This window comes from Diplotaxodon limnothrissa, linkage group LG7, assembly GCF_057381915.1.
Source record: "Diplotaxodon limnothrissa isolate DT_005_m linkage group LG7, D_limnothrissa_male_GT1.1, whole genome shotgun sequence".
NCBI classification, from domain to species: Eukaryota; Metazoa; Chordata; class Actinopteri; order Cichliformes; family Cichlidae; genus Diplotaxodon; species Diplotaxodon limnothrissa.
The window spans coordinates 46318419-46342982 of record NC_140602.1 but is presented as its reverse complement, the minus strand read 5'-3'; the positions used below and the strand labels follow the sequence as shown (position 1 = coordinate 46342982).

At 40.6% G+C, this 24564-nt stretch overlaps 1 protein-coding gene across 1 annotated transcript in view; it reads right to left on the bottom strand.

Annotated features, from left to right (window-relative positions):
• wdr70 (WD repeat domain 70) overlaps positions 1 to 24564 on the bottom strand; it is a 43131-nt gene that overhangs the window by 5167 nt on the left and 13400 nt on the right. Inside the window, exons 10-15 of the mRNA XM_085358267.1 lie at positions 20712 to 20886; positions 11282 to 11381; positions 10739 to 10823; positions 10493 to 10631; positions 2854 to 2954; positions 2579 to 2658 (exon numbers count right to left, since the gene is read on the bottom strand). Coding sequence (XP_085214393.1) covers positions 2579 to 2658; positions 2854 to 2954; positions 10493 to 10631; positions 10739 to 10823; positions 11282 to 11381; positions 20712 to 20886 — 680 coding nt within the window. The remainder of the gene's footprint in view (positions 1 to 2578; positions 2659 to 2853; positions 2955 to 10492; positions 10632 to 10738; positions 10824 to 11281; positions 11382 to 20711; positions 20887 to 24564) is intronic.

The window sequence follows — 24564 nt, the reverse complement described above, 5'->3', positions numbered from 1 at the left end:
CTAGATGACTGCATTGTGCAACAAAACAACCTCCTATTCCAAAAAGTACTCAGGTTATAATTGTTTATTTTATTTGGTTTGGTGCGCTTCCTTCTGAAATTGAACATTATCTACAAGGACGACCCTCAAGAATTTTGACCACTTATATTTCATAAACAAGGCCCCAGGTGACCCCCAGCAGCGTCCCACCTATTGTGTTCTTCTTCTGCTGTAATGCACACCAGCATATTCAATACAAGTTTCAATTCAGACAATCACTCTACTGCTTTTCACACCTTTGTGCACACCATCACAACAAGGGCCTCCAGTACTTAAACTCATGAGTGCATGAGTGAACTGGTGCCCTGAAAAGTGTGTGGTGTGTGTGTGTGTGTGTGTGTGTCTGTGTGTGTGTGTGAACAAGCCAGTTTGTGTTAGAAAGTGTGTATGCTGCTCTTATCCTCAGGGGTTACAAGGTGACACTCTAGTAAAGAGTTAGATAAAGTGATTTTCCATTCAGGCGTCCCATCAGTGTTAATTCTTCTGCGCCATGCTACATTAAGCAAAAAGGTTACTGTTAACAGATTCCCTCGCTTTTCTCAATGGGCCATCACTTGCTTCCTGTGCCTTCTAATTTTCCAATGCCAGGGCATCAAGTGCGTCACTCACCACTTTTGGCAGTCAAATGCCTGTCTACTTCACACCCTGTTGGCATGGCAATGAAATCACATGATGCATTTGAAAAGGTAGCCCAAACAATAAATGGCATTTGAATGGGGTCCTAGAAGCCAATCAGCGACGCCGAGTCGGCAGCTGTCACAGTCCTCTAGGTCTATGACTTCAGTCTGGGGCCACAGGAGTGAGAGGCACGCACCCAACAGATGACAACCTCGTGTGTTGGTGATATGACAGCATGACAGGTAGTGTTTGTGTGTGTGGTTAGACCAGCAGCGGATCACGCCAGCGGGGGTGGGAGAGGAGGTTGTCCCTAGCGTGATCCTGCATAACCGAAGACCACATGGCCATCGCGTGGCACAGTGCCCCTCCGGCTTTATATTCAATACTCCACACCCAACTCCATCTGCTAATGAACACCCTGAACACTCACTAATTCCTCACAAAGCCTCCACCCGTCATGAGATAAAGCGTGTCTGAATATTTGTGTATGCGTGTGTGTCTGAGAGGGAGACAGAAAGAGAAGCCAGAGCGGATGTAAACCAGGACTGGCATTTTAGTTCTCTCTGTCTGAAAAGAAACATGCTCTGCTTGTCATGTCACATTTCGAAGATGGTTGGCATTGTTTTGGTGATACTTCTTTTGTCCTGTTTAAATCCCACTACCTTACTGTATGAAGCAGATTAGCAGATCGTCTGTGACTTGAGGGTGACATGATAAAAGCGGTATAAACTCACTGGCCACTTCGCTACTTACATCTCCTCAACTGCTCATTAATGCAAATATCCAATCAGCTGAGTATTTCAGAAACTACTGATCTACTATATTTTTTCACACTACGATTTCTAGGGTTTACAGATAATGGTCTGAAAAAAAGAAAAAAAAATTGAGTGAGCTCCAGTTCTCTGGGTGAAAATGCTTTGTTGATGTCAGAGGTGGAAGAGACTGATCAGACTACTTCAAGCTGATAGGAAGGAAACAATAACCCCAATAAGCACTTCTTACAACCAAGGTATACAGAAGAGCATCCCTGAACACACAATCGAGCCTTGAAGCAGTACAAGACCACAGTGTGAGCTCTGCCAGCTAGGAAACCGAGGCCACAATGCACAAAGGCTCATCACAATTAGACAACAGAGTATTGGAGAAATGTTGCTGGTCTGATGAGTCTTAATTTATGCTCTTAAATTCAGATAGCCGACTTAGAATTTGATTTAACCAACAAGAAAGCATGGATCCATCCTGCCAGGTATCAAAGGCTCAGGCTGGTGGTGGTACAATGGTAAGGGGGATATTACCTTGGAAAAGTTTAGGTCCCTTAGTCACGATTGTGCATCGTTTAAATGCAACACCCTACCTCAGTATTTTTGCTGACTATGTCGATCCTTTTATGACCACAGTGTACCCATCATCTGCTGGCTGCTTCCAGCCAGATAACACGGTGTGTCACAAACCTCAAATCAGCTCAGATTGTTTCTTGAACATGTGAGTTCACTGCACTCAAATGGCCTCCACAGTCTTCATATCTCAATTCAACAGAGCACCTTTAGAATGTGATGCAACGGGAGATTCACATCGTCCACGTGCAGCCGATAAATCTGCAGCCACTGTGTGATGCTGCCATGCCAATATGGACCAACATCTCTGAGAAATGCTTCCAACACCTTGTTGAATATATGTCACGAAGAATTCAACTCAGTACCCACCCAGTACTTAATAAAGTGGCCGATGAACATTTATGATTTGCATTAAAAAGGTGAGTGGACAAGCCCATCCAAGGTGCACCCTGGATGGGATAGACTCCAGCCCAACTATGACCCAGAATTGGACAAGCAGAAGCACATGGATGGATGGTGAAAATTAATAACACACACATTATTATTTGGAAAATCTGTTTTCTACACTTGTGTGTGGAGAAACTTACGTGTGATGATGTAGTCTTGTGTAAGAGCCTCTGCATGTTTCTCTTTGCGCTTACTCTTCACTACGCACAGCTTAGCCCCCCTGGAAAGAGTTATACATGGTGCTATTTAAAAATATTTCATAGAATACGTTTATGATCCTGTGCGCTCCAGATTTATGGTTAGAAATATCAGAATTACTTGTTATTTAAATAAGTCTCATCTGAGAATTTCACAACATACTTCAGATAAGGCAAAAGTGAGAGCTTTATCTGTAAAAGGTCTAAACCGAACATACCTGTGACTTTTAACGGGGTCATAATACACCTTAACCAGCCCATTTCCAGTTCCCACCATTATCTGGTTAAGTTTGGGGTGCCACAGGCAGCGGACAACACTCTGAAATACAAGCAAAAAGAGACAAAAACAAAATAAGTCACTTAAGCACTTTTCTACAGTTACCCAAGGCTGTATGTGTGAGGAGGTTATACTTTCAAACAGAGGTCTGCATCAGTTTAGGTGCCAGATTTACAGGCACATTTTTGCTCCTCAGCCAACAAAGGTAACAATCCTATTTTATTGTCCTGAGTATTGTGAGTGTGTGCGACCCAGGTTGGTTGTGATGCAGAGGGGATCAGTCCCAGCATGCTCTGCTGCTCTAGTTGACTATATTTGGTTGTTGGGATGAGGCCTGGATCCCTCAGTCTGTGTGTGACAGATGGCCCAGTGCCAATACGCAAATGTGACCACATTTATCCAGAGGTTTGGTTGTGTGTGTGTGTCTGAGAGAGAGAAAGAAAAATACAGACAAAACAGGGGCAGAGTAAGAAATGTAGTCATAATGACGAAGACTCTGTTCATTCTGTGATATGCAAGTTACAGCAGAGAACTCGAAACCCCCTGCAGTTGTCTCTGCTTTCTTTGCACACGTTATTAGATCATCACAGCCTTCAGTGGTTAATTCTGGGCTATTGTTAACACACACTTTATCTGTGGATAAGCTTGTGGTCTGTATGTCCTGTAGTTGTACAGACATTTGGTACGTCTTTATATGGAACAGAGAAGGCAATCTGATGGGGTCTGGGACAGAAGCGTTGGATGGGGGTAGGTAGGACTATGACTGGGATGTCCTGGGATTCTGTGAGAGTGAAAGCTGCTTAACGCCCAGCTGTTCAGCTTCCCACCAGGATACCAGAGGACGGCGTCTCAATAGCACACATGTGATCATCCATACACAAGCACGTACATGCACACAAAAGAACAGACAGGGGAGGACTTGTACATAAATGTACATAGAGGAAAACACGCCTAGCTCTTTGATATGAAAACTATAAAGAGTCTACAAGTGTTCTATAAACCAAGATATTCTTTCACAGCATGAAAGAATAAAATTGCTTTACGCTGACCCATTTTCCAAACACACAATTAAGACTATCTATGCTTTCGGTAAATTAAAATCACACAACCAGGCTTCGTTTTACTCACGCCTCATACATATTTGCACCATCAAGCCAGTAGCTCAGTGGTGTGTCACTCATGAGACAGACGAGGGTTAATCTGCTCAACCAGATGAGCCAGCTGTAATTAATTGGAGGATCTAGAAAAATGCTAGAAACAGAACGTGCCGAACACACGCCTCGCATACTCTTTTCTTACAATGGGACATGCATAATTTGAGTTAATAATTCCAATACAAATGCATGTGCAATACATACACTGGCTCATTCACCTAGTCTCACACACACTCATCCAGCACTGAAACTATTTGGTCTGGGATAGATGCGTGTCCCAACACATACCAGCGTGCATGAATTATAATTTCACAAACTGTGGATTTGTTTCAGTTTAAATGTGTAATTAATTGGCCTATCAAAGTTGCTAAAGCAACAAAAGACAGTCATGCAGAGAAATGCAGACATTCACTTCACAGGTCCTGTCAAAGCACGCACTCAGAAAAGCCAATGCAACAGGATGAGTGACAAAGAGGCCAGAACAGCTACCTAGTCAAGTTAAAAAAACAACAACAACCAAGCAAAATTTGCTTTTTGATACCTCTGAAAATAACTGTGTTAACAGTGGAGCAAATCTAACATAAAAACCTGAGCAGCCTAAAACGACCTAGGTCAGCGGAGCCAATCCCAGCTGCACCCACCGAAAAACCCACAGCCAAGCACAGCTCAGTCCAGTCCAGACTGCTTTCCAGATATTCAGAGAAGCATGTTTATACTCCAGGAACCCCTGTTTACACTTCAAGTCCACAAAATTACATCACATTATGAGAGAGGAAACTTTAATCAGTCAGTTCTTCAGTAACATGCTTCTACGTTCCATCAGATTAAAATAACGAAGACTGACTATGGATAAACATAACAACAGCCACTTGGCCAATATATATGCCGATTATGAAATAAGGCACTAATGAGACATAACAGTCAGTTGTAGTTCTTGTTTGGCTGCTGGTGAGTGGATCCAAATGTGCACTGCTTCTGAAAGACTGAGTTATAATGGTTAAATGAACGCAGCAGAAGGAAAAAAGAGAGAAGAATGCTAGTTTAAGCAACTCCGCTACACAGTAAGAGGGCTACGCTCCAAGAAGTCTACAAATAGCACAAACTACCTGACTGGAACTCTGTGCTGACTTCCAAGGTACGCTTGGTAAGAGAAAACACAGGACACAGGTAAGTGTCAAAAGTCCCCTTTAAAGGTATGGTAAAGAGAACCGCTGACTTTCAGTGAGCTGTAAAAGAACAGCTCACTTCAGAGGTTTTGTTTTTGTAGCTAAAGGAAAGAAGAAAATTAAATGTTGGTATCTGCACTTTAAACACTGTACAGTTATTCAGCGCTGGAGGTTTGGAGATGCATTTATGCATCTTACTTTAAAAGGTGCTCGATTTCCAGAAATGAAGCACTGATCAAGCAGAATTCAAAGCACCATTTAATGTCTAATTCTTGCTATATTAGACTTTGCAACAAAATTTAAAGTTTCTACCAAAATCTCTAATTTTTTCCAATCTTTACCCAAATATGCTAGACCATTCCTCACATTATCTTTTAGGAGCTCAGTCATTTAGAAGAGGTGTAAGGCAGAGCAGCCAATACTCCACACTGAATAAAGCCAGGAGAGATTGGTTTGGGCATCTGTGAATGTTCTGGGTATGCTGAAGAGATTTCATCTTTCTGCTAGCTTGGAAACACCTCAATGTCACCATTAAGTTGCTAGAGTCTCCCCAGCCACGTTGCCTAGGGAGACTGAGGTCTATATTATCTATGCTTATGGCTCACTCACACTAAAGCAGAGATAAGACAGCAACCTTCTTTAGACTAGAGGGCAAAAAAAATCTGTGTTTGCCCAGAGTTTGATGTTGCAGCATCTTCAGTCTTTGGGTGACCACTTTGGACTGCAAGGTGAATGCACAGGGCACCTGATAGGAGGCAACCTGTCTCCAAGCAAATGCAGTCCAACTTGGACTGACGGCACTCACTTTCAGACAAACTGGTGAAGATCTGCATAACTTGTAAACACAGAGTGCCAGAACATTGCAGCCTTGGGTAGTCTGCGTTGATGAGCTCAACAACTCTGTGATGAGTCTCTTTCCAATAAGGGACTAAAATCAACTGGTTGTATTCTGGTCATATTCCTATATAAAAACGTTACCGGGTGCCTATGTCATTCTGCAATTAAACTGCAAGTACATTACCATTTATTGAGGAGTTTCTGAATTTACAATTGTACTCTCTGAGGTTCTGGCTGGACTTTGAATGCAAATAGCCAGTGTAGATTTCAGTTTAATGTGAATGTAGACGACAGAGTTGCAGCAGACATATTTGCGATTTTCACGAAGTTGTCACAGACAGCACACAGATACAATAATTTTGGCTGTGCCACAGTGACCAAGCACTGCTTTTACTAGTAGAATGGCAGCATTAGACTGTTGCGTCCAGCTAAGTTGCAGGAAATAGATGGATGGAAGCACAACCAATCATCATCATTGTGTTTACAATCTCAGGTATCATTGGAAAGTGGACTACTGGCCTTGAGGTCTGCACTTTGCCATTGTGATTCTGCTTGTGGAGTATCAATAATATATGGCCAATACCGCGTGAATAACGTGAATTAAATTTGTGATTTGAGTGACGTATCAAAACATGATTAATATTATTTACTACACAGCAACAGTAGAGACATAACAGAAGAAAAAGGTTCCATACAGCAAACGTCCTCAGATGGATTTTCCCACAGCAGGAAATGTCATTATATAAAGTATTTATGGTGCACATATGTAGTTGGGATCAAATGTGCATATATAGATAAAATGACAATCGGCACACAGAAGTATGCACACACACACAGATTTACAGAAAGTGCATAAGTGCTGCAGGGTTCAGCCTCCATTTGAAATGCAGCCAAAGCTTGATGCTTTTTTAGTAAACAGGATCTCACCTGGTTTCTGACCCATCTGATGGACTAAGATAAGCTTAAGCGTGTCTGAAATATTTACCAAACAAGCCTGAAACAGCCTCTGCTCCTGAGCGCACCCCAGAATCCAGGTCTGAGGTTATGTAGACTGTTTAGTTAGAAATGATTGGTGGCCCTTCCTTTCACTCGCCTGCTTGGTACGCCACTTTATAAAGACTGCACTTAAATTCTGGAGCCATCCGAGAGCTGACGGCTGATGTAAACATAGTAAATAGCACATTCATCAGGTTCACCGAGTGCATGCTGGAGATAACTGATCTGCTGCACAAAACTAAATTCACACATCAAAATTACTTTAGAAAATCGAATTAACGTACTGATACGAGCAGGTGTGGGTGACCGATTTATACTTGAACTGCTGTGTTGTTGGTCAGCGGGTGGGGTGAAGAAGTTTATCAACTCAACACAGGAAAAAAATGGTCTAAGCTAGACAGTCTATAAATCATTCCTCCTGCAACCAACCACGCTTTTAAATCATGTTTTAGAAGAAGTTCTGATTCTTAAACACAAACATTTCTTTGTTTCTTACTTTATTTCTGTGTCCCTGTGGGCCAACAAACTGAGAGGTTTTAGGACATATAAAAGCAAATAAATCAGATTGAGACAGAATCCATATCAGGATTAAGTTCCTTTTGGAGGGAAAAGACATCAGTCAAAGTAGTCAGACCCAAAGAAGACAACAGGATTGCTGGTTTTTGTTCATTTAAGGTTTTTGTCTGTGTGGTAGAAATTTAACTCACATTTGTGGAGACAGTGACAGACTTTTTTCAATGATAAGCACCCACGAGCCCGTGCCGTGACTTCTGTTAAAAAGCCATGCCATGTTTCTAATGTGACATCCATTGAAATCTACTCAAACCATCCCACAGAAAAATTCTTTACTTGTAAAAACAGAGCCCCTTTTAACTGAATGCTGTTTTGCTGTTCTAGCATTAAACAACTTTCATTCTTATTTTGCTTTATTTAAGACTTTTTTGAAACATGCAGCTGGTATAAAAATAAAAAGTGTAATAAAATTAGGCAACTATTTGATATGTTGCCATTATCTGGTTTAAAAATAGGGCTTTGGTGGATTGTATCATTGCATTCTGTTTTCATTTACATTTCACAGTGTGTCCAAACTATTTTGCAAATGGGGTTGTAAATTTTGGGAATTTAGTACAATTAACACAAATAAAAGCACTGCCAAGACGACTTGCAGCCTGCATCATTCCTTAATCTAAAATCTTTTTTTCTGCCGCATTAGGCTGGATTTTGTGGGAAATCTACTGGATTTCTGTACGGCTCACAGTGTCAAAAGACAGGAAGAGGTATTTTGCCATCCTTTAAGTGAAACTGAGCTGACACTTCCAGAGGTTCTTCGAATGGCAGATGGTGGAGCAAGTGAAAGGCCAATGGAAAAATCACTTCCAAATGTTTACCCTCTTCAGTAAAGGGAAAGAGAAGACAAACGTCCACAGAGTGATGCAAAGGAGGAGGAGGCTGTTAAGTTCTGCACAGACTCTTTGACCCAAAGAATCTGAGGTCTTTTGTTTTAATGCTACCTATAGTTAAAGTGAGAGCAAATGTTATAACCACAAGTGTGTAAGTGTTTGTGAGGCTTTTCAAATACTTAAATAAAAGACAACTTTAACTGCTTTGTCTAAATGACTGAGAACTACACATAAAATATGTGGATTATGGTGTTTGCAGATTAATAATGCCACCGTTTCTGAATGACAGCATTATCATTACACTCAGAGGTCAAGTGTACGCGTCAGTGTTTAGTCCTGTCAGGTTTGTGGAGTGTCGTCTTCTAACTGTCACCAATCAAAAGCCCTAGCTATTTAGAGAGCAGAAGACTTTTAAAAAAGCAAGACCACTCACGCAGAGAAGAAATGTGGCTTTGAATTTCATAAACAATAACGAAAAACTTGGTAGGTATCTTGGTACATACACTTCATGGTATTGGTGTGTCAATCAGTTGACAGTGAGGGGGTACCACGATGTTAAAACAAGCTGTTCTTTTTTGGCAACATTGTAACCAACAGAGAAATCAGAGAATTCATTTTGTGTCGACAACATGGGCAATATGACAAAAGTTACCAAGTGTATGGACACCTGAAAGCTTAGATTTAAACTCAGTCATTTTATTTAAGACAGCTAAATTGCAATTATAAAACAGGAATGAATAATGTTTAATTTCAGGTTTAATTAAAAAACGGACCATTTTTCCACTCCCGTCAGTTAGTGCAGCTGAGCAGTGGGGTGTGCACTTAGTGTGAATGCTGTGCCAAGTTTTGCAAGATAACAGCAGCTGGCTGGCAGGGTTGGAGGGGACACACACACACACACACACACACACACACACACACACACACACACAGTCTTTTCTCTTTCCCCTCTCCTTGTTCATTCAATGGCCTATGTGGAAGGAGCATGCCTCAGCCGAGGAAACTGAGTTAGAAAGCATTAGTTTCAGTCAGGACTCAATGTTATGTCTATAGATAGACACCATTAAATCTCTGAAAAGGGTTTGAAGATTGAGAGAAAGAGGCGGAGGAGCAGGAAGCAGCAAAAAAAGTGCTTTCTACTGTCGAAAGCACCTCTGCAAATCATTTCAGCACCTATGGCTGGTTGCCCACACCAAATGGATTTCTGAGAAAGCGGGATTAGTGTAAAAGTACAGAGCATGCTCATGTGTCTGACAGAGTACTCTGTATGTGGGAATGGGACGTGTGGATTGTGTTTTTAGATAATTAAATTTCAAATATAACTCAAAGGCAGTGCGCATAAAAGTGTCAATAGCTGTCCTGCCAATAGGTTTGTGGGAATATTGCAGTAAGGAAAGGTCACATTGCCCCACTTTTACCTTTAACTTGCCTTTATTCTCCTTCAAAACTCAGCTCATAGAGCTCTGATTTTTTTTTCTTACCTCAATGATGCTATATTATACTTTGTTTACAGTTGAATTCTGCTCACACACAGTGATTTACAGAGGAAAATGTCTAGTCACTGCCAGACAACTGTGCTACTTATTAGATAGAGAAAAAGAAAAAACCAAACCCACATTTCTTTATCTGCAGAAAGTCATTCTTTAGCTCAAATGATAATTTAAGGCAGTTTTGTAGAGTTGTTTATTGAGTTTAGCTCAAATTCTGCAACGCACATTTCAAGCTGAAATCGTAAAAAAGCAGTGGAATGCATTGGGCTAAACAGATCTTTAAATGAGTCCTTAGACTACTGCTGTTGTGTTTTCAAAACATTTTAAATGCTTCAGTTTTGCTTGAGCGCAAACCACTTATGTTGAGAAGGAATGACTGTCATATTGATTTCATTATGTGTCATTGTGTATTCATCATCTTTTCCACTGCTCGTTATGTGTTCAAGGTCACCGTTTTGTTTGTAACTAACATATCACATCAACGAGCTGGAAAACATCTTGTTGCTGTGGTTGTTGGGGATTTGAGGCAGAACTTACTGCGTTGGTGACATCTATTTCGTAGACCCTCTGAAACGAAATGCGGTCAAAGAAAACAAGCTTCCCATTTCCTTCATCTTTCTTCACCGACGTCCCCGTCACCAGAAGCTTGTCATCTGGGCTAAAACAGCAGTCGGTCCTAACAGGGAAAGTTACAGACATGCATTATTGGGTAATAATGCATATGTAAGCACTTACAGCAACAAACAGGCAGATTATAATTAAGATGACAGTTAAGACTCTCACATGGAAAAGTAGTTGGTCAGACCACTAACTCCATTCACTGGCTTCCTGAAGTTGCGTATATCCCACATCTTGAGAGTGTCATCGCCTAGGGGGGGAAAAAAATAACAGTTGGGGACAAAAGGCAAACTGTAAATTGTGAGTCACCACAGACAAAACTTTCCTGAAGGTTATTTACTTTACTATAGTGCAGCGCATCCTCCTTAACATAGAACAAGGCTGTATGAGTTATTTTTCATTTACATTACAGAATAATGTGAAGCGGAGGTCTCCTATGCAGAGTTATTCCAGTTTACCTTTGTGCTAGACATCTCTTCTCCAGATTACATACCAAGCTAAGTCTGCAGGGTGTTGCTGTTAATGATCCATGCTTATTTGTATACTCAGACTGAAAAGCCACTGCTTCCCAACAGTGATCTTTGACCTTAAAACAGACCCTCTTAGCTTGGGTACTGATGACCAGAACTTCAAATTGTGGCTGTTAAGCTTGGCAGATAAGGGTAAGGCTTTTTTAAAAACTTTATTTAATGTTCTGTTTTTTTTTACCTCCACGTGAAGCAAGCATCGTGCCATCATAAGAAAAGCTGAGGCACGAGGTGTCCGATCCTGGGGTGTGGGCTTGCCGACAGTGGAACTTTGTATGAACCTAGAAAGACGGAAAAAGAGAAAGCGACGCATTAGCGACATCACTTTCTACAAGCCATGGTGCAGGTTTATGGTTTCATAATGATGTATATTACAACTGCATGATACAGATCCTATCTAAAGATCCCAGTTCGCTTCTGTTTGTTTTGCAAGTGACACAAATAGAAAGAACTGGACAAAAATGTTAAACATGTTAATATTTATCACATAAACATCACAGACAAAGCGACAGCTAGAAAAAAAATGCGATAAGTCTTGATAAGTAGTTTTTCCATAAACACAACGTTTTTTCGGTCAATATTAATCATCAGTGTTAAAAAGAGTTATTACAACCTCTTGATAAACCACTGCATGGAACTGCCACTGCTCTGCTTCAGTAGCAAGACATTTTAGTCTTGCTGTAGTAACAAAAAGACCTTTTCATTCCCTGTGTTTTCCAAACAACACACGGTTCCCATTTGCACTATGAGCACCAAATTATATATTTAACTATAAAGCCCTCTTAGAGCCTATGAAATACCAACAAGACACCACACTCTCCACTCTTTTCAGCAAGACCACAGACATTTATCTTGGCAAGTTTTTAAGTCCCTGCCTGACAGATGGTATTTTGATTTTTTCCTACCTGAAATGGTATTCTAATACTCTTACTGCACACAGTTTAGTAGCCTGCAACAGGCGAAAGACACACTATCACTGCCAGGGGTCACTCTTTGGTATATTAGCCATCTTTGAATGAGTGGTTTGCCACAATCGGCACCCAGTAACAACAACTAGCAATGCACAATATCAACAATTCCACTTCTCGACAACATGTGCAACAAGCATAGATGACAGTAGCAGCTAGTGGAGTGGACAAGATTATTTTTCATACTCTTCAAAGTGTGGCTATTAAGTATTAATTTAATAATATATGTTCTGTTCAATTTTTAATTATTATTATTTGAGGAAATAATTTGGCACAGAAATTGTGAAATATTAATGGGCTCTGGTGCTGCTGAGTGACTGCTGCTCGTCAAACACATTTCATTCCAATGTTGACCCTGTGCTAACTTGCATATGACAAATAAAACTGAAACTGAACTGAACTGAACTGGTGCCACTAATATATGGATTTTCACAAGGTTCTGTTTCTGAGCCCTTAATTTCTACTTACACGTTGATGCTTTGCCATAATATTTTTTTTTAAATCCTTATCATTTTAAGAAGCTTATGTTCAGTAAGAGAGATCTATGTTCAGTTTGGTTCCAGTATTCCTGGGTGCTCGGGCTAATCAACTGTTTATATCAATCTCAGCTCTGCAGTCATCACTTTGGCCCAATCATTTTCTTGCCTGCCTTCTGCGAGCCAATCAGACTCTGTTACATGTGCTTTAAATGCCATTGCGCTTATGTCATTCTGCCCTTTGTGCATCCCGCCTCAACTCCACCTCATCCTAGTCAGTAAGAGACTGGGATGATCAGCCTGCTTCATCTCTGCCACCGCCAGTGATTACACACTTCCATGAAATGCTCATGACACACAGTTATAGTTTCAAGCTAATGGAAAACAAGGTCTACATATGCACAGCTGATTCCAGTAACTGGTTGGCATAAGACTAAGCATTTAAAATGAAAAAGTTTATTATCATAGTTCTAACTTAAGCGTAATTACCCTCGATTTTACCCATTATCATTAAATACCTCAGTGCTGACTAGCATAATAACTGTTATTCAGTCATAATTTTCCATTGGGTAAGAAGCCGGGTACACCCTGGACAGGTTGTCAATCTGTCACACACAGACAGGCAACCAATCACACCCATGTTCACACCTGCGGTCAGTTTAGACTCATCAATTAACCTAATCCCATGTATGTCTTTGGACTGTGGGAGAAAACCCACAGAGACATAAAGAGATCCACACGGGAAAGTCCACTTCAGACTGGAGTCAAACCCAGGACCTTCTTGCTGTGAGGCAACAGGGATAGCCTCTGCCTCCTGTCATATAATTTTCCAGTTTAAGACAGAAAAATGTCAATCATTTTTATTTGGCAGGAATTTAGAAACTGTACTTTATGCTCAAATGTGAAGATTTCTTTTGTCCCGTGTGAATGTAAACTGAATACTTTTTTTGGGTTTGATTTTTGTTTTTACTGAATCAGCATATTAGTTGACTTTTGAAAATAACTGTTATTTTGCTAAATGGGTATGTGCAATTCTAAAACAGAGCTGGTACAGTTGCATCCCAACAGGCTACAGGGCAAAAGCAGCTGCAATGAAAACATAGGGGTAAATTGCACATCGCAAATTACAACCTTGAGGCAGCGTTTTCACTAAATTGTGAGTAAAGTTCTGCCCTTGTGAACATTTCCTTGGGATGTTGCTATATACAGAATGAGAACGTGATCCTACTCATCTTGGCTGTGATGACTAGCATGTATCAGTGAAAGCTAAGAAGGCTAAATGGCATTTCATTCAAGGTCATGGTATAGAGGTGAGAAAAGACAGAGTGAATGGACTTATCTTTGTAGTCTGCAGGGTAAAGACAGATAATAAGATTTAAACGATTATTCCTGACGATTCCCAGCCAATTCAAACGTCTACCCTGTATAAATAGTGGTTCCCAACACGCCTGTACCATTTCTTGCACTTCCTGAGTGCAAAAAGAGCAAGAGATTAACAGAATTGTAGATTTTCGTCTAGAGATGTTTTTTTCCCATTGCTGATTCATCTAATAATTTTCCAAATCAATCAACTAGGCAATCCAAGAGCTCATGGGGATATCCAGAATGCTTGCCCCTAGTAACCATCCCTTCTCTCTGCTTCCTCCCGTTTACTTCCCAGCGCCTTTTACCTGAGAACAGTCAGATTTCAATGATCGATCATTAATAGGCGCTGATGAAGCAACAGTCTGGGAAGTAGGCTTGCTAACACTCAAACAAACATAACCTTGGTTTATATAGCTCCACTTTCATTAATCCCAAACGGAATGCAAATAAATCAGTGGAAAGAGAATTGCAGAAACGCAGGCTTTAGACCAAAAAAAAGAGACGGATAAGGAATTTGAAGCACACAGTGTGGAAGACAGATAAGGCAGAAATATAGAGAAAAGCTGGCAAAAACTGCAGGAGAGAGTGGAGCGTGAGGTGAATGAGTGATGTGCCCTGGCGATAACAGAAGGAAACGAGGCCATACTTCACTTCCAAAGTAAGTGGAGGGAAGTTATTAACTTGCACGAGACAGATAACACTGTTACCTTGGACTGTAGATAACGTGGATTACACTTCTTCAGGCCTCGGCCATTTAGTCTCTGTAGTCTCTCCTGGAATAATTTTCTGCTCCCCATCATCATTTTACTCATAGATTGCCTCTGACTTATTTCCATTTTTCTCCACAATTATCTTACAAATATCTGCCTATTCATTTTTTACTGCACCAAAATTGACTTGGTGGAAAGTGCGAAGCCAAGAGGTCAATTTAATACAGAAACTGGATTTTTTTTTAATCTTATGCAAGCTATTTCAGTGCTAATAAGTAGCAGATAAAACATAACATATAATATGCGTAGCCCTTGGAAGACCCCATTTTAATCCTGCAATCACTTGCAATGACCATTGTGACTACTGAGCTTTGCAAATGGGCAATAGGGGCGTATCCAAACATGCATTCATGTAACTCTGCACCCATTCTATGGATGGTAACCACCAACTGGGTGGAGTCAGGACACTGTGAACAGGAGGCTTTTGCTCATGAACCGTTTTCTTGTAATTATCTTGTCTTAGCATGTTGCTCAGTTGCACACCATGAAATTAGCCAGCGGAGCAGATATGAACTGAGGCTCCTTTTAGGGGTTTGCAGGAAAATGTGCATAAGCGGTGCAGTCTCAGGGTGAGAACAAATGGCATCAAACATGTAAATATTACAACATAAATATTCAGCGAGGGGAAGGTGATGAAATCTTCTTTACATAACTCCACGAAAGAACTGCACAGATGTGCTTTTTTCCCATCTGAATCAACCTGTTCCGTGACCTCAAAATGCACAGCCGCAGTTTTCGTCAGCTCGACTAATAAGAAAAGTTATGAGTACTTGTTCAACCTGTGATGAATCACTCCGCGATGTGGTTTTTCTTTCATCTTTTCATCTGACATCTTTCTTTCTAAGATGAACACCATCTGCTGTAAGCACATGCTTTGTTTTGACCCCTTTCATGTCCTTTTGTTACATTATACTTTTGTCTGTGTGTTTTCTTTGAACTGAAAATACGTTTCAGCACTTCCTTTTGTCATCCAAACAAACAACCAGACAGCAGATAGGAAAACCCTTGCCTGAATCTGGAGTAAATTATCAAAAAATGAAAAGGAAAAAACTGAGAAAAAGATGCTAAATGGGTGTAAATATAAGACAGAGGTTTTTTTTTTCATAAATAGTTTATACAGAAACTGGGGGAAAGCAGCACCTTTAATACGTAGTTTGTGGTTGTTCTAGATGCATACTGCAAACATACACCCCCGTCAGCTATTTCTAGATCATATACTGCTGTTGTGAAAGCTTGAGTATTTATTTACTGTCCTGATGTTGGCTGGCATTAGCAGATGCCATTGCGTTTGCTTCCTGTGCTAATCTACACAGCCGGCCTGTGAAACCAGATTCTCGTACACTGTTTGAAACTTCACTCGTGCCTTGTGACATCCTCTGTAAGCTGTAGCCTCTTCTCCAGCCAGCAGGCACGAAGCTAAATGATTAAGATTTTTTTCAGAAAGCTAATGTGCGTATTTTTATAAACAGCATCCAGTAAATTATGAAAGTCTTCCATATATGCATGCACGTATGCGCGCACACATTCGGCAGCACGAGCTGATACATAGCTGAAGGAACACAGCATTGGGTTTCATCCTGAGCAGACTATGATAACAATCTACCGCAGCGCCAACTGTTCCAAATCACGCTATCAGAGCATTACATAAATACTGCAGGGCTCTTTATCTCAGCTCCTTTCATACTTTTACAACAGCACACCTGAAAGACTTGATGAACAGTGTTCAGTTAGTTTCACATCTCATTCTGACCTCTGTTACTCCCTGAGGATCGAGTGGCCAAACCACAGTCCTAACAGCTGCTCTGATCTTTCATGGAAATCAACAAGTGGTGGTGGCGAAGAGGTTCTAGATAATCCAAATGTTCGCTATGGTAAAGTAACTGTATTCCTCTATGTCTCAGTTACAAAAGGCTATAGATGGCAGGAATATTTTGCACATGCTTCTCTTTTCTTCCAAGTCCCTTCAAGGTCAAAAAAGGACACAACAATGAAAGCGTTGGCATTGCTTTCCACTTCTCTAACATCTTTTAGTGGACCTAGACTGTATGTATAAGACAGAGATAGTCTTGATGTTTTGAAAACTTACGTGATGAGCAACGGGTGGATCTGACAGTAATCTAAAAGCGAGTGACACTAGGGTCATAAATTCAGAGAACAAAATAAGCTATAGGCTTCTCTATAATGGGGATTTCTTTTTTTCAGTTAGAAGAGTTGCCTCCTGCTGGGTATTAGAAAGAATGCAGGTTTAAGGCGCTACCACAGTGGTTTCACTTTTCAGACATGTCTAATCGTCGATACACCGCCTATGAGAAGTCCCATATACAGCATAGTCAGACAGAGAATCAAAGTGTGTGGCAATGAGAAAAACAATGAGCAAGTCAAAATGACGGGACTAAGATATGACTAAGATGTCATAAATGTTTATGATTATGATGTCTCTAGAGTGCTTGGTGGATTTATTCATTTTTAGATGCTCTCACGTGTTGTCAAATCCTAGATCATTTAGAAACATGAGTTGACTTTAAGAGGTTCTGATCGCCTTTCCTAATTTATCTTTGAGCACCCACTGGATTTACTACTTTACAGTGAAAATACTATGTTCTGAAGGTGCGTTAATCAAACTTCTAGAGGACCCTGCACTGAGAGGTTCATGGCAGTAAGCTATTCAGTGGCATTTTAATAGCTTCCCTTGTAATCAGTGCTAATTTCGTTGACCAATACTTTTCATCACAGTTTTATTAATGACAATTTTTTTTCCTGGTGAAAGCAAGACGATAACTAAACAAAAGCTAATGCACAAGTTAAAAAAAGCTGATGAAAGGTGTTAACACTTTCATCAACGAGCAAAAACGAGAGGCATGCTGGAGAGACGAGAACCAATCGAAACTAATTAAATTGTGTAGAAAGGTGGGACGCATTTGGAAGTGATCCAATCAGAAGTGATGTCCTTCTATGGTAAGGTTAGATGAGCACATTTAATCTGTCCCCAGGAAACGGTACAACTATTTACTGTACTCCTTGTTTCTAATGAAAACTCAGCAAAATGTTAACGCTTTGGAGGAAGAGACGGGTGGACATAGGGACACATTTCACACGAAGCAGGTCTCACAGGTAAAAAAAAAAAGAAGTTTACACTCTATATTTTGGTCAACTGAATCAACTTTAGATTTAGTCTACTGTAATCTTATGACATTTAGTCTAATAAAATGAAACAATTCAGATGCTTAAATTATGAATAAAACTAAATGGCATTTTAATAAAAAAACAAACTATGACTAAAACAACCTCAAAATCTGTTGTCAAGATTAATGCTGCTTGTTTAACTTCCCAAACAAAAACCTGATCTATGCTATGAATTTTTAAAGGTCTTTTCCTAGTTTGAGGATCTCATCGGTATATTTGATGTCTCTGGCAAGACAAAAACCTTGACTTACTAATCATTAAGTAAGTCAATGTTCTCACACATGTAATAATGAAGTCAATAATGAACTACCTCCGAATATCTTTCTTTTCAATTAATATCTCTATTTCAGATCAAGTGGAAAACTAATTTCAGCTATGTTCAACTCCTACACTTACCAAACCGAAATCCACTTCTAGACAGAAAAAGCAGTGTTATAAGAGTGATTAATGGAATGAAATTGAGTCTGGACTCTTAATTACTTTTATATCAAGAGTAATATAAGATCAAAGTAAGACACAGCAGGACCAGCTTAACACTTACTGATTGCTCTTATTCAAAAGCTTGAAAGTGTGGCAGATTTTTTTTCTTTTTGCTTGCATATCTGATTCACCACCTAACCGTAATACTCTGCACTGTGTAGTTTTTCAAAACCACCTCTTTTGGGGTCCCACTTTGAAGTCTGGAAGCATGTAAGTTCACCTATGACGCCATAACATTCCTCAGGTCTCTGTGGTAATGTTTTGGAGCAAAAAACCTGGACCATCAATGCACCCAGTATCACAAAGTGCACATTACCTGGCAACCATTTAAATGCAGTCTTGCAATCCTGGCACCGACCCCTTTGGTCAGGGAATGAACATGCAATCACCCTCTGTGGCAGTGCACCGAACGAGACCTACTTGACTCCCATCGCAGGATCAATCAACTCATGTCAGGGTTCAAGAGCGCGATGTGTCACTCTCAATAGCTTCTCTTCAGACTGAGCCATAGATCAAGGTCATGTATGAGATTGATCATGATTGATCTGCCTGCATATTCTTGCCATGAGTAATAGTGGCAATACAACAGCAGATAGGCCTCATTTAAAAGCGGGGGGAGGGAGCAGCAATAAAAGCATCGGGAGGTCAACTCCTTTTTAGGCTTGTGGCTAAATTCGAGTCAGCAGCACAGGTTGCTGATTAGGGCAGAGGGCACCAACTAAATTCTTGAGCCATTCAGAGAGGACAGGCTCCAGTGGTCAGGAAACAGCCATGACTATTGTAAGCTGCTATGGGACGCAGGGTAAATATTTAGCTTGGAGAAGGAGGGGTAATAAATTTTGAGAGCTTTAACCCAATTGCAAAAAGCATGCTGCTGTGAGCAGCACAGGGGTGGGATGATGGGTGACTGGAGCAGAGAAGGGAGTCTATATAAAGTGGGGTTCATAGAAGCAAAGACTTACAATAGGAAAGCCGTTAGAGCCACACAAAAAAAAAAAAATCATACAAACTACACTGTATTTGATTATGAAGCCGGTTGTTGGATTAATTAACATGACGACTACTTCCCATTTCCCTAATCTGGATAAGCTTTTATGCCCAATGAGTCTGTTCCAACTCACTCACTACAGCTTACTATTACTATTTCTGTTCTCACACAAAATAACAAAAGCATTCACCCCTGACCACAGATAGAGCTGAACAGATGAAAGGATATGAAGTGGAACAAAAAGAATTAGAGAACAAATGTACTGAAAAATAACTTATTATTCTTCAGATAGTTAAAATTAGACTTATACTGACAAATAGTCAAAAACTGTCCTTAAACTGGCTTCTATTAAGCAGTGTATATGTTTAATAGAAGCATAATGAATAATCCTTGTTCAATTTTATGTTCAATCCTAAAATCTACGTTTTCAGCGTTTAAGGACTCTCTGATGACAAAATATCAGCCTATAATCTCCCAGAATGCAATGATGCCTGCTAAATTGATTGCTGTAGGTCCACTAAACTCTTTTTCCCTTTCTCATCTTGCCATCCATTCATGGGGGTAAATGTTTTGTGTGACTAATGAGAAGAACAATAAACTGTCAGATATGCCTTGTCGCCAATAAACAGGAAACAGCAGCATTTGGAGCCCAGGCAATGACATCACATCACTGCGACAGTCATGAAGGAGAAAAGATGAAGCAAATTAGTAAGACATTGAAGAATGTGTTACGGAGTAAGAATCAGTGAAAAAAACTTTCGAGTCACCCAAAAGATCTGATGGACGTCATGCTTTCTCAACCCTGAATGGAAGTCATTTTTATCAACAGTGTTGATTTGTCAAATAACTCAAATGAAAAGAGCCAAATAAGTGAGTGCACTGCTTGCCAGAAGCCAAGATCAACTATTACCTCAACGATGTGAATCTTGAGGAAAGGAATGTACACTTTGATCACTTAATTTCCTAATTACCTAATTAAATGGAAAATGTGCAGGGGGAAATTGTGATTGGGCCTCCCAGCAACTTTCATGTAACTCACCTCAATCATTAACCATCAGTTAATTCTGTTACATAAGTAGCTCTTTCAAGCCATGCTAGGGGAGAGGCTCTAGGGGGGGTCATAACATGTGCTGGCTTTCCCCCAGTATCAACATCAGATCAAATATTTGATCACATCAATACTTCAGACTGGGCTACTTCCAGTTTAGACAAAAGCATTTTAAATTCTTTGGGCTTAGCGATTTGCCGACCTCTGACCTCTCTGGCCTGTGACCTGAGTCTCATGACTCTGTACTTGAGCCCATAAGAAAACAGACATCCAATGTTTACAATCCACTGCACATTGCCGGCGGCTGGCATGCGTTTGTGTTTTAAAACTCACACTGAGGTTTCTGTCCCAGATCTGGATGGTGCCATCTTGGCAGCCCGCTGCGATGAGCTTCCCGTCGCGGCTGTAGGTGCAGCATGTGGGGATGACCTTCTTACCCTGGAAGGAGCGAGGCTTGAACACAGACTTGTGCTTCTTCTCTGAATTGAGGTCCCATGTGCGCACAGTGCTGTGAACAGACAGATCATTTCATTTATCCTAACCCGGTTGCCATGAATCACTCAAAAAACGTCCGTCTCTCACAACATATTTGTTCTTTAACACCTGCATCCACCATAATAAATCAGAACTGTGGCGATACGGTGTCCCCCGTCATTTCGTGAAACTTTAGGTCAGGCAGCTCTGTGACGCAGGGTGAGAAGTTTTGCGAAGAGCAAAACAGTAGATCAGTCTGACAGGTACGTCTGAAGCGTCCATGAAGTCCTGATTCTCTTTCCTACATCTGCTGAACACATTACACAACCTGGAGCACTGAGAGTGGGGGTTTGAATGCAGACCCGTCGTAAAATACAAATGAGAGATTTCATTCCAAAACATCATAAAATGAGAGTAAAACAATAAGCCCTCATGGATACAGGTCAGTCTGTGTAACACTTTACAGTTCTTTCCTGGATCGAAACCAAAAATGAGCTTGAAACTTTCTGCGAAGGCACCATTAATGCTGTACGATCTATTCATGCTTTGAAGCTACATATGCTGTCATACAGAGGATAAACCTATTTATTGATTGATTTATCCACTAAAACTGCATAATGACAAATGTTGCTAGCTTAAAATTCAGAATGAGCATTCATCTAAAAAAAATGCAACAAAAATGCAGTTTTAATACTTACATTTTTGTACATTGCAAATAAATATAGAGTTTAAATGATGCTTTTATCTGCCTTTCTCCTTAATCTAGCTCTGCATCATCTCAGACTGATAAAGCAAAGATGGCAAAAAAATGATAACAGCACTAACTCAGGTGCCCACCAGTGATGAGACAGACTTCACCTCCCACATTTATTTATTGGAAGGGTGTTAGTACACATCGACATGCCAGCACCTCACATGCTCCCACCAACATTCGTGACAGACACGGTTCATCCAAATGTGTCTGTGAACCCACTGCCTGCTTTAGTGGGTATCTTGACCTCTGGGTCACGGGGTCAGCAGGGGAGTATAAACATACAGGCAGGGCTGCTACTAACAGCCAGGGAAGGATTCCACTGTGGCCGGCTACAAAATCACAGACACACACACTCAACTGTGTTTGGATAAGTCTAACAATGTGATACAAATGCCAGCTGAAGACATATGGTTTGAGTGAAAACCTGCAAGGGTCAAATAAAACTCTGATGCATAGTTGTGTTTAAATCCACATAACATGAAAGCTGTTAAATCACAGAAAAGAAAAAATCCTGCTGGGAAAAAAGTGCAAAGGCCACATGTATAAAATCATATTTTCCGATGCAAACTGGAGGCTTCTGCACTGTACAGTAAGCTGTTTACACAGCAGATTTCCATGTGTATGTGTGTGAGTGAGGGATAAAGAGCGATAGCCACAAACTCAGTGACATATTGGTCCACCTGCTGCCTCACACAGACATCTCAATTCTGTTTACAGGAGACTGTGGGCGAGTGTCAAGCCAACAAAGACAACATGACCTTTCATGTACCACACAAAACCTGGAATGGTATTTATCATAAGAAACTCTTTCCAAAACATGGCATTGCTGGCTGTCAGAGGGATAGAGCAGAGAGGCTGGAGCCCACCAGTGCTGAGCAGAGCGTAAGTGATGGGGAAAGACTGCACACAGTCACTTGTCGGGAGTAAGATGCTTGTGGGAAACTGAGGGCTATCTAAAGGGGTTCATTTTAGTTTTAACCTCCTAAGACCCGAACTCTTCCACTGCATGCATTTTTAATTTCTCTTTGATATTTGGGCATATTGGGGCCCAATGAATGTAAAAACAAAAAATTACCAGATTTTTTTTTTTACCTTATTTTTGTTTTTAAGAAAAATAAGAGCCACATATGAGTATATCCGTTTAAAATTTTGATAGAACAGTAGCAGTATAATGTCCTTGTAAGTGGATATTGGGCCCTTGTAGAGCAAAATTCAGTATTTTGGTCTAAATAACCCAAAATGGATGGTTGGGGGAAGGGGATAACAGGTATATATTAAAAAATGATACACAGCATGAACAAAAAACATTAGCAGGTAATAACATTGTCATTTCCCATTTCTCAAAGGCCTGTTTTCCCTTCAATCAGCAGCCCCCTTTTCTTGCACAAACGCTTCACAGGCAGAGGGGTGAATGCAATAAAATGAGACCCATTCAACCTCAGTCATGCATGTGCACTTTACGAGGTAGCACAGTCGTTGACACATCAACTGAGGAGTGACAGCTCCCTAGGCCTCGGGTTTTATCTGTACATCAGGTTATAGGCCCAGTGGGGGTGACGGCTGCTAGGATCACCTTTCCAGATTACGGGATGAAGAAGAGAGACGGAAAAGAAGAGCGTTCGTCTTGTTTAAGGTTGTTTATTGGTCGAATTCCAGTGATAGACTGAATTGCCTGTTTCCTGGTTGACTGACTAACTGGGGCGCTGTTATGAGAAAGGAGGATTAGGAGGGAAGATGCTCAATCTTCCATCACAGCTAAAGAAGATAACAGAGGGATTTAGGAGGCATGCACACAATTGTACCCAAGCAATGAATCAAAAGGAGGAAGATTGTGGCCATTGTGGCACAGATGGGCTGTGGGTACAGTGACAGACTCATTCACAAAACTTCACAACATTTTCACAACATTGTTTCTGCTCAGTAGCAAGGCGGGTGAGACCATACACTACAAAAGGCAAAATGCCTAGAAAAATATCTCTTGAGCTTGAGTCAAGGCAGGTTTTCAGATTTAATCAAGCAAAGGTGTGATAAGTTGCGACCCAGTTCGCTGACAAAAGAAACAAACACTGTATTTCACAGCTCTCACAGTAAAAAACTAGAGGCTACTGTCAGTCAAAAATTCAGCCATGGCTATAAATTGAACAAAAAGGATTAATGCACTCCTTAAAGCTATGGTATGTGCATTCGTGGGCAGAATATGGAACACTTGCAATGTAAGGTGGGAAAGAGTTAGCTAGCAGATCATTACATGAAGGAACCTTTTAAAAACAAGCGCGTTCATGCTCACAGGTGTACACACGGGTGCTCACACACACAAACGACACCCTTTTTGGCTCCTACCACAAAGCACACTGTGTGCTGTCGATCTTACGTGCTGCACAATAATGTTTAATATTTAGTATTTACTGTTATATTCCCATATATCATCATGATGTTGTTTATTGTATTGCTCTCGTTTTCTTCTGCTTGTTTACTTTTTTCATTCTCAACAGGTGAAACTAAAAAAGTATCTATTGTTAGCTAGTGTTTTCTCTTCTGGTTTTTTTTTTTTTATCTCCATACAGGTGATCCAGGTGTTTTGTTTGTTTTTCTTTTTTTTCTTCCCCCCTTTCTCACCATCTCTTCTCCCCTCTATTTTTCTTTCCCTCCCTCTCTTTCTTTCATTCTTTCTCCCTGTCCTATCCCCCAGTCATGTCTGTCCGTCTTTAAAAAGCGAAAATAAAATAAATACATAATTATAATAAAGGTCAATCAAATGGACCAATATAGAAAGGCCATGATGATCCACTTGGTAAAGTAAATCCACTTGGCATCTTTCTTGGCCTTCAGACAACAATTCTGAAGGCTAAAGATCCAAACGGGACAGGCAAAAAAAAAAAAGGTGGGAAAGAGTTGGAGATGTGCTGGACTGTGGATGAACCCATCCAGTTCAGTGAATTGCCCCAACATGCTCACCCA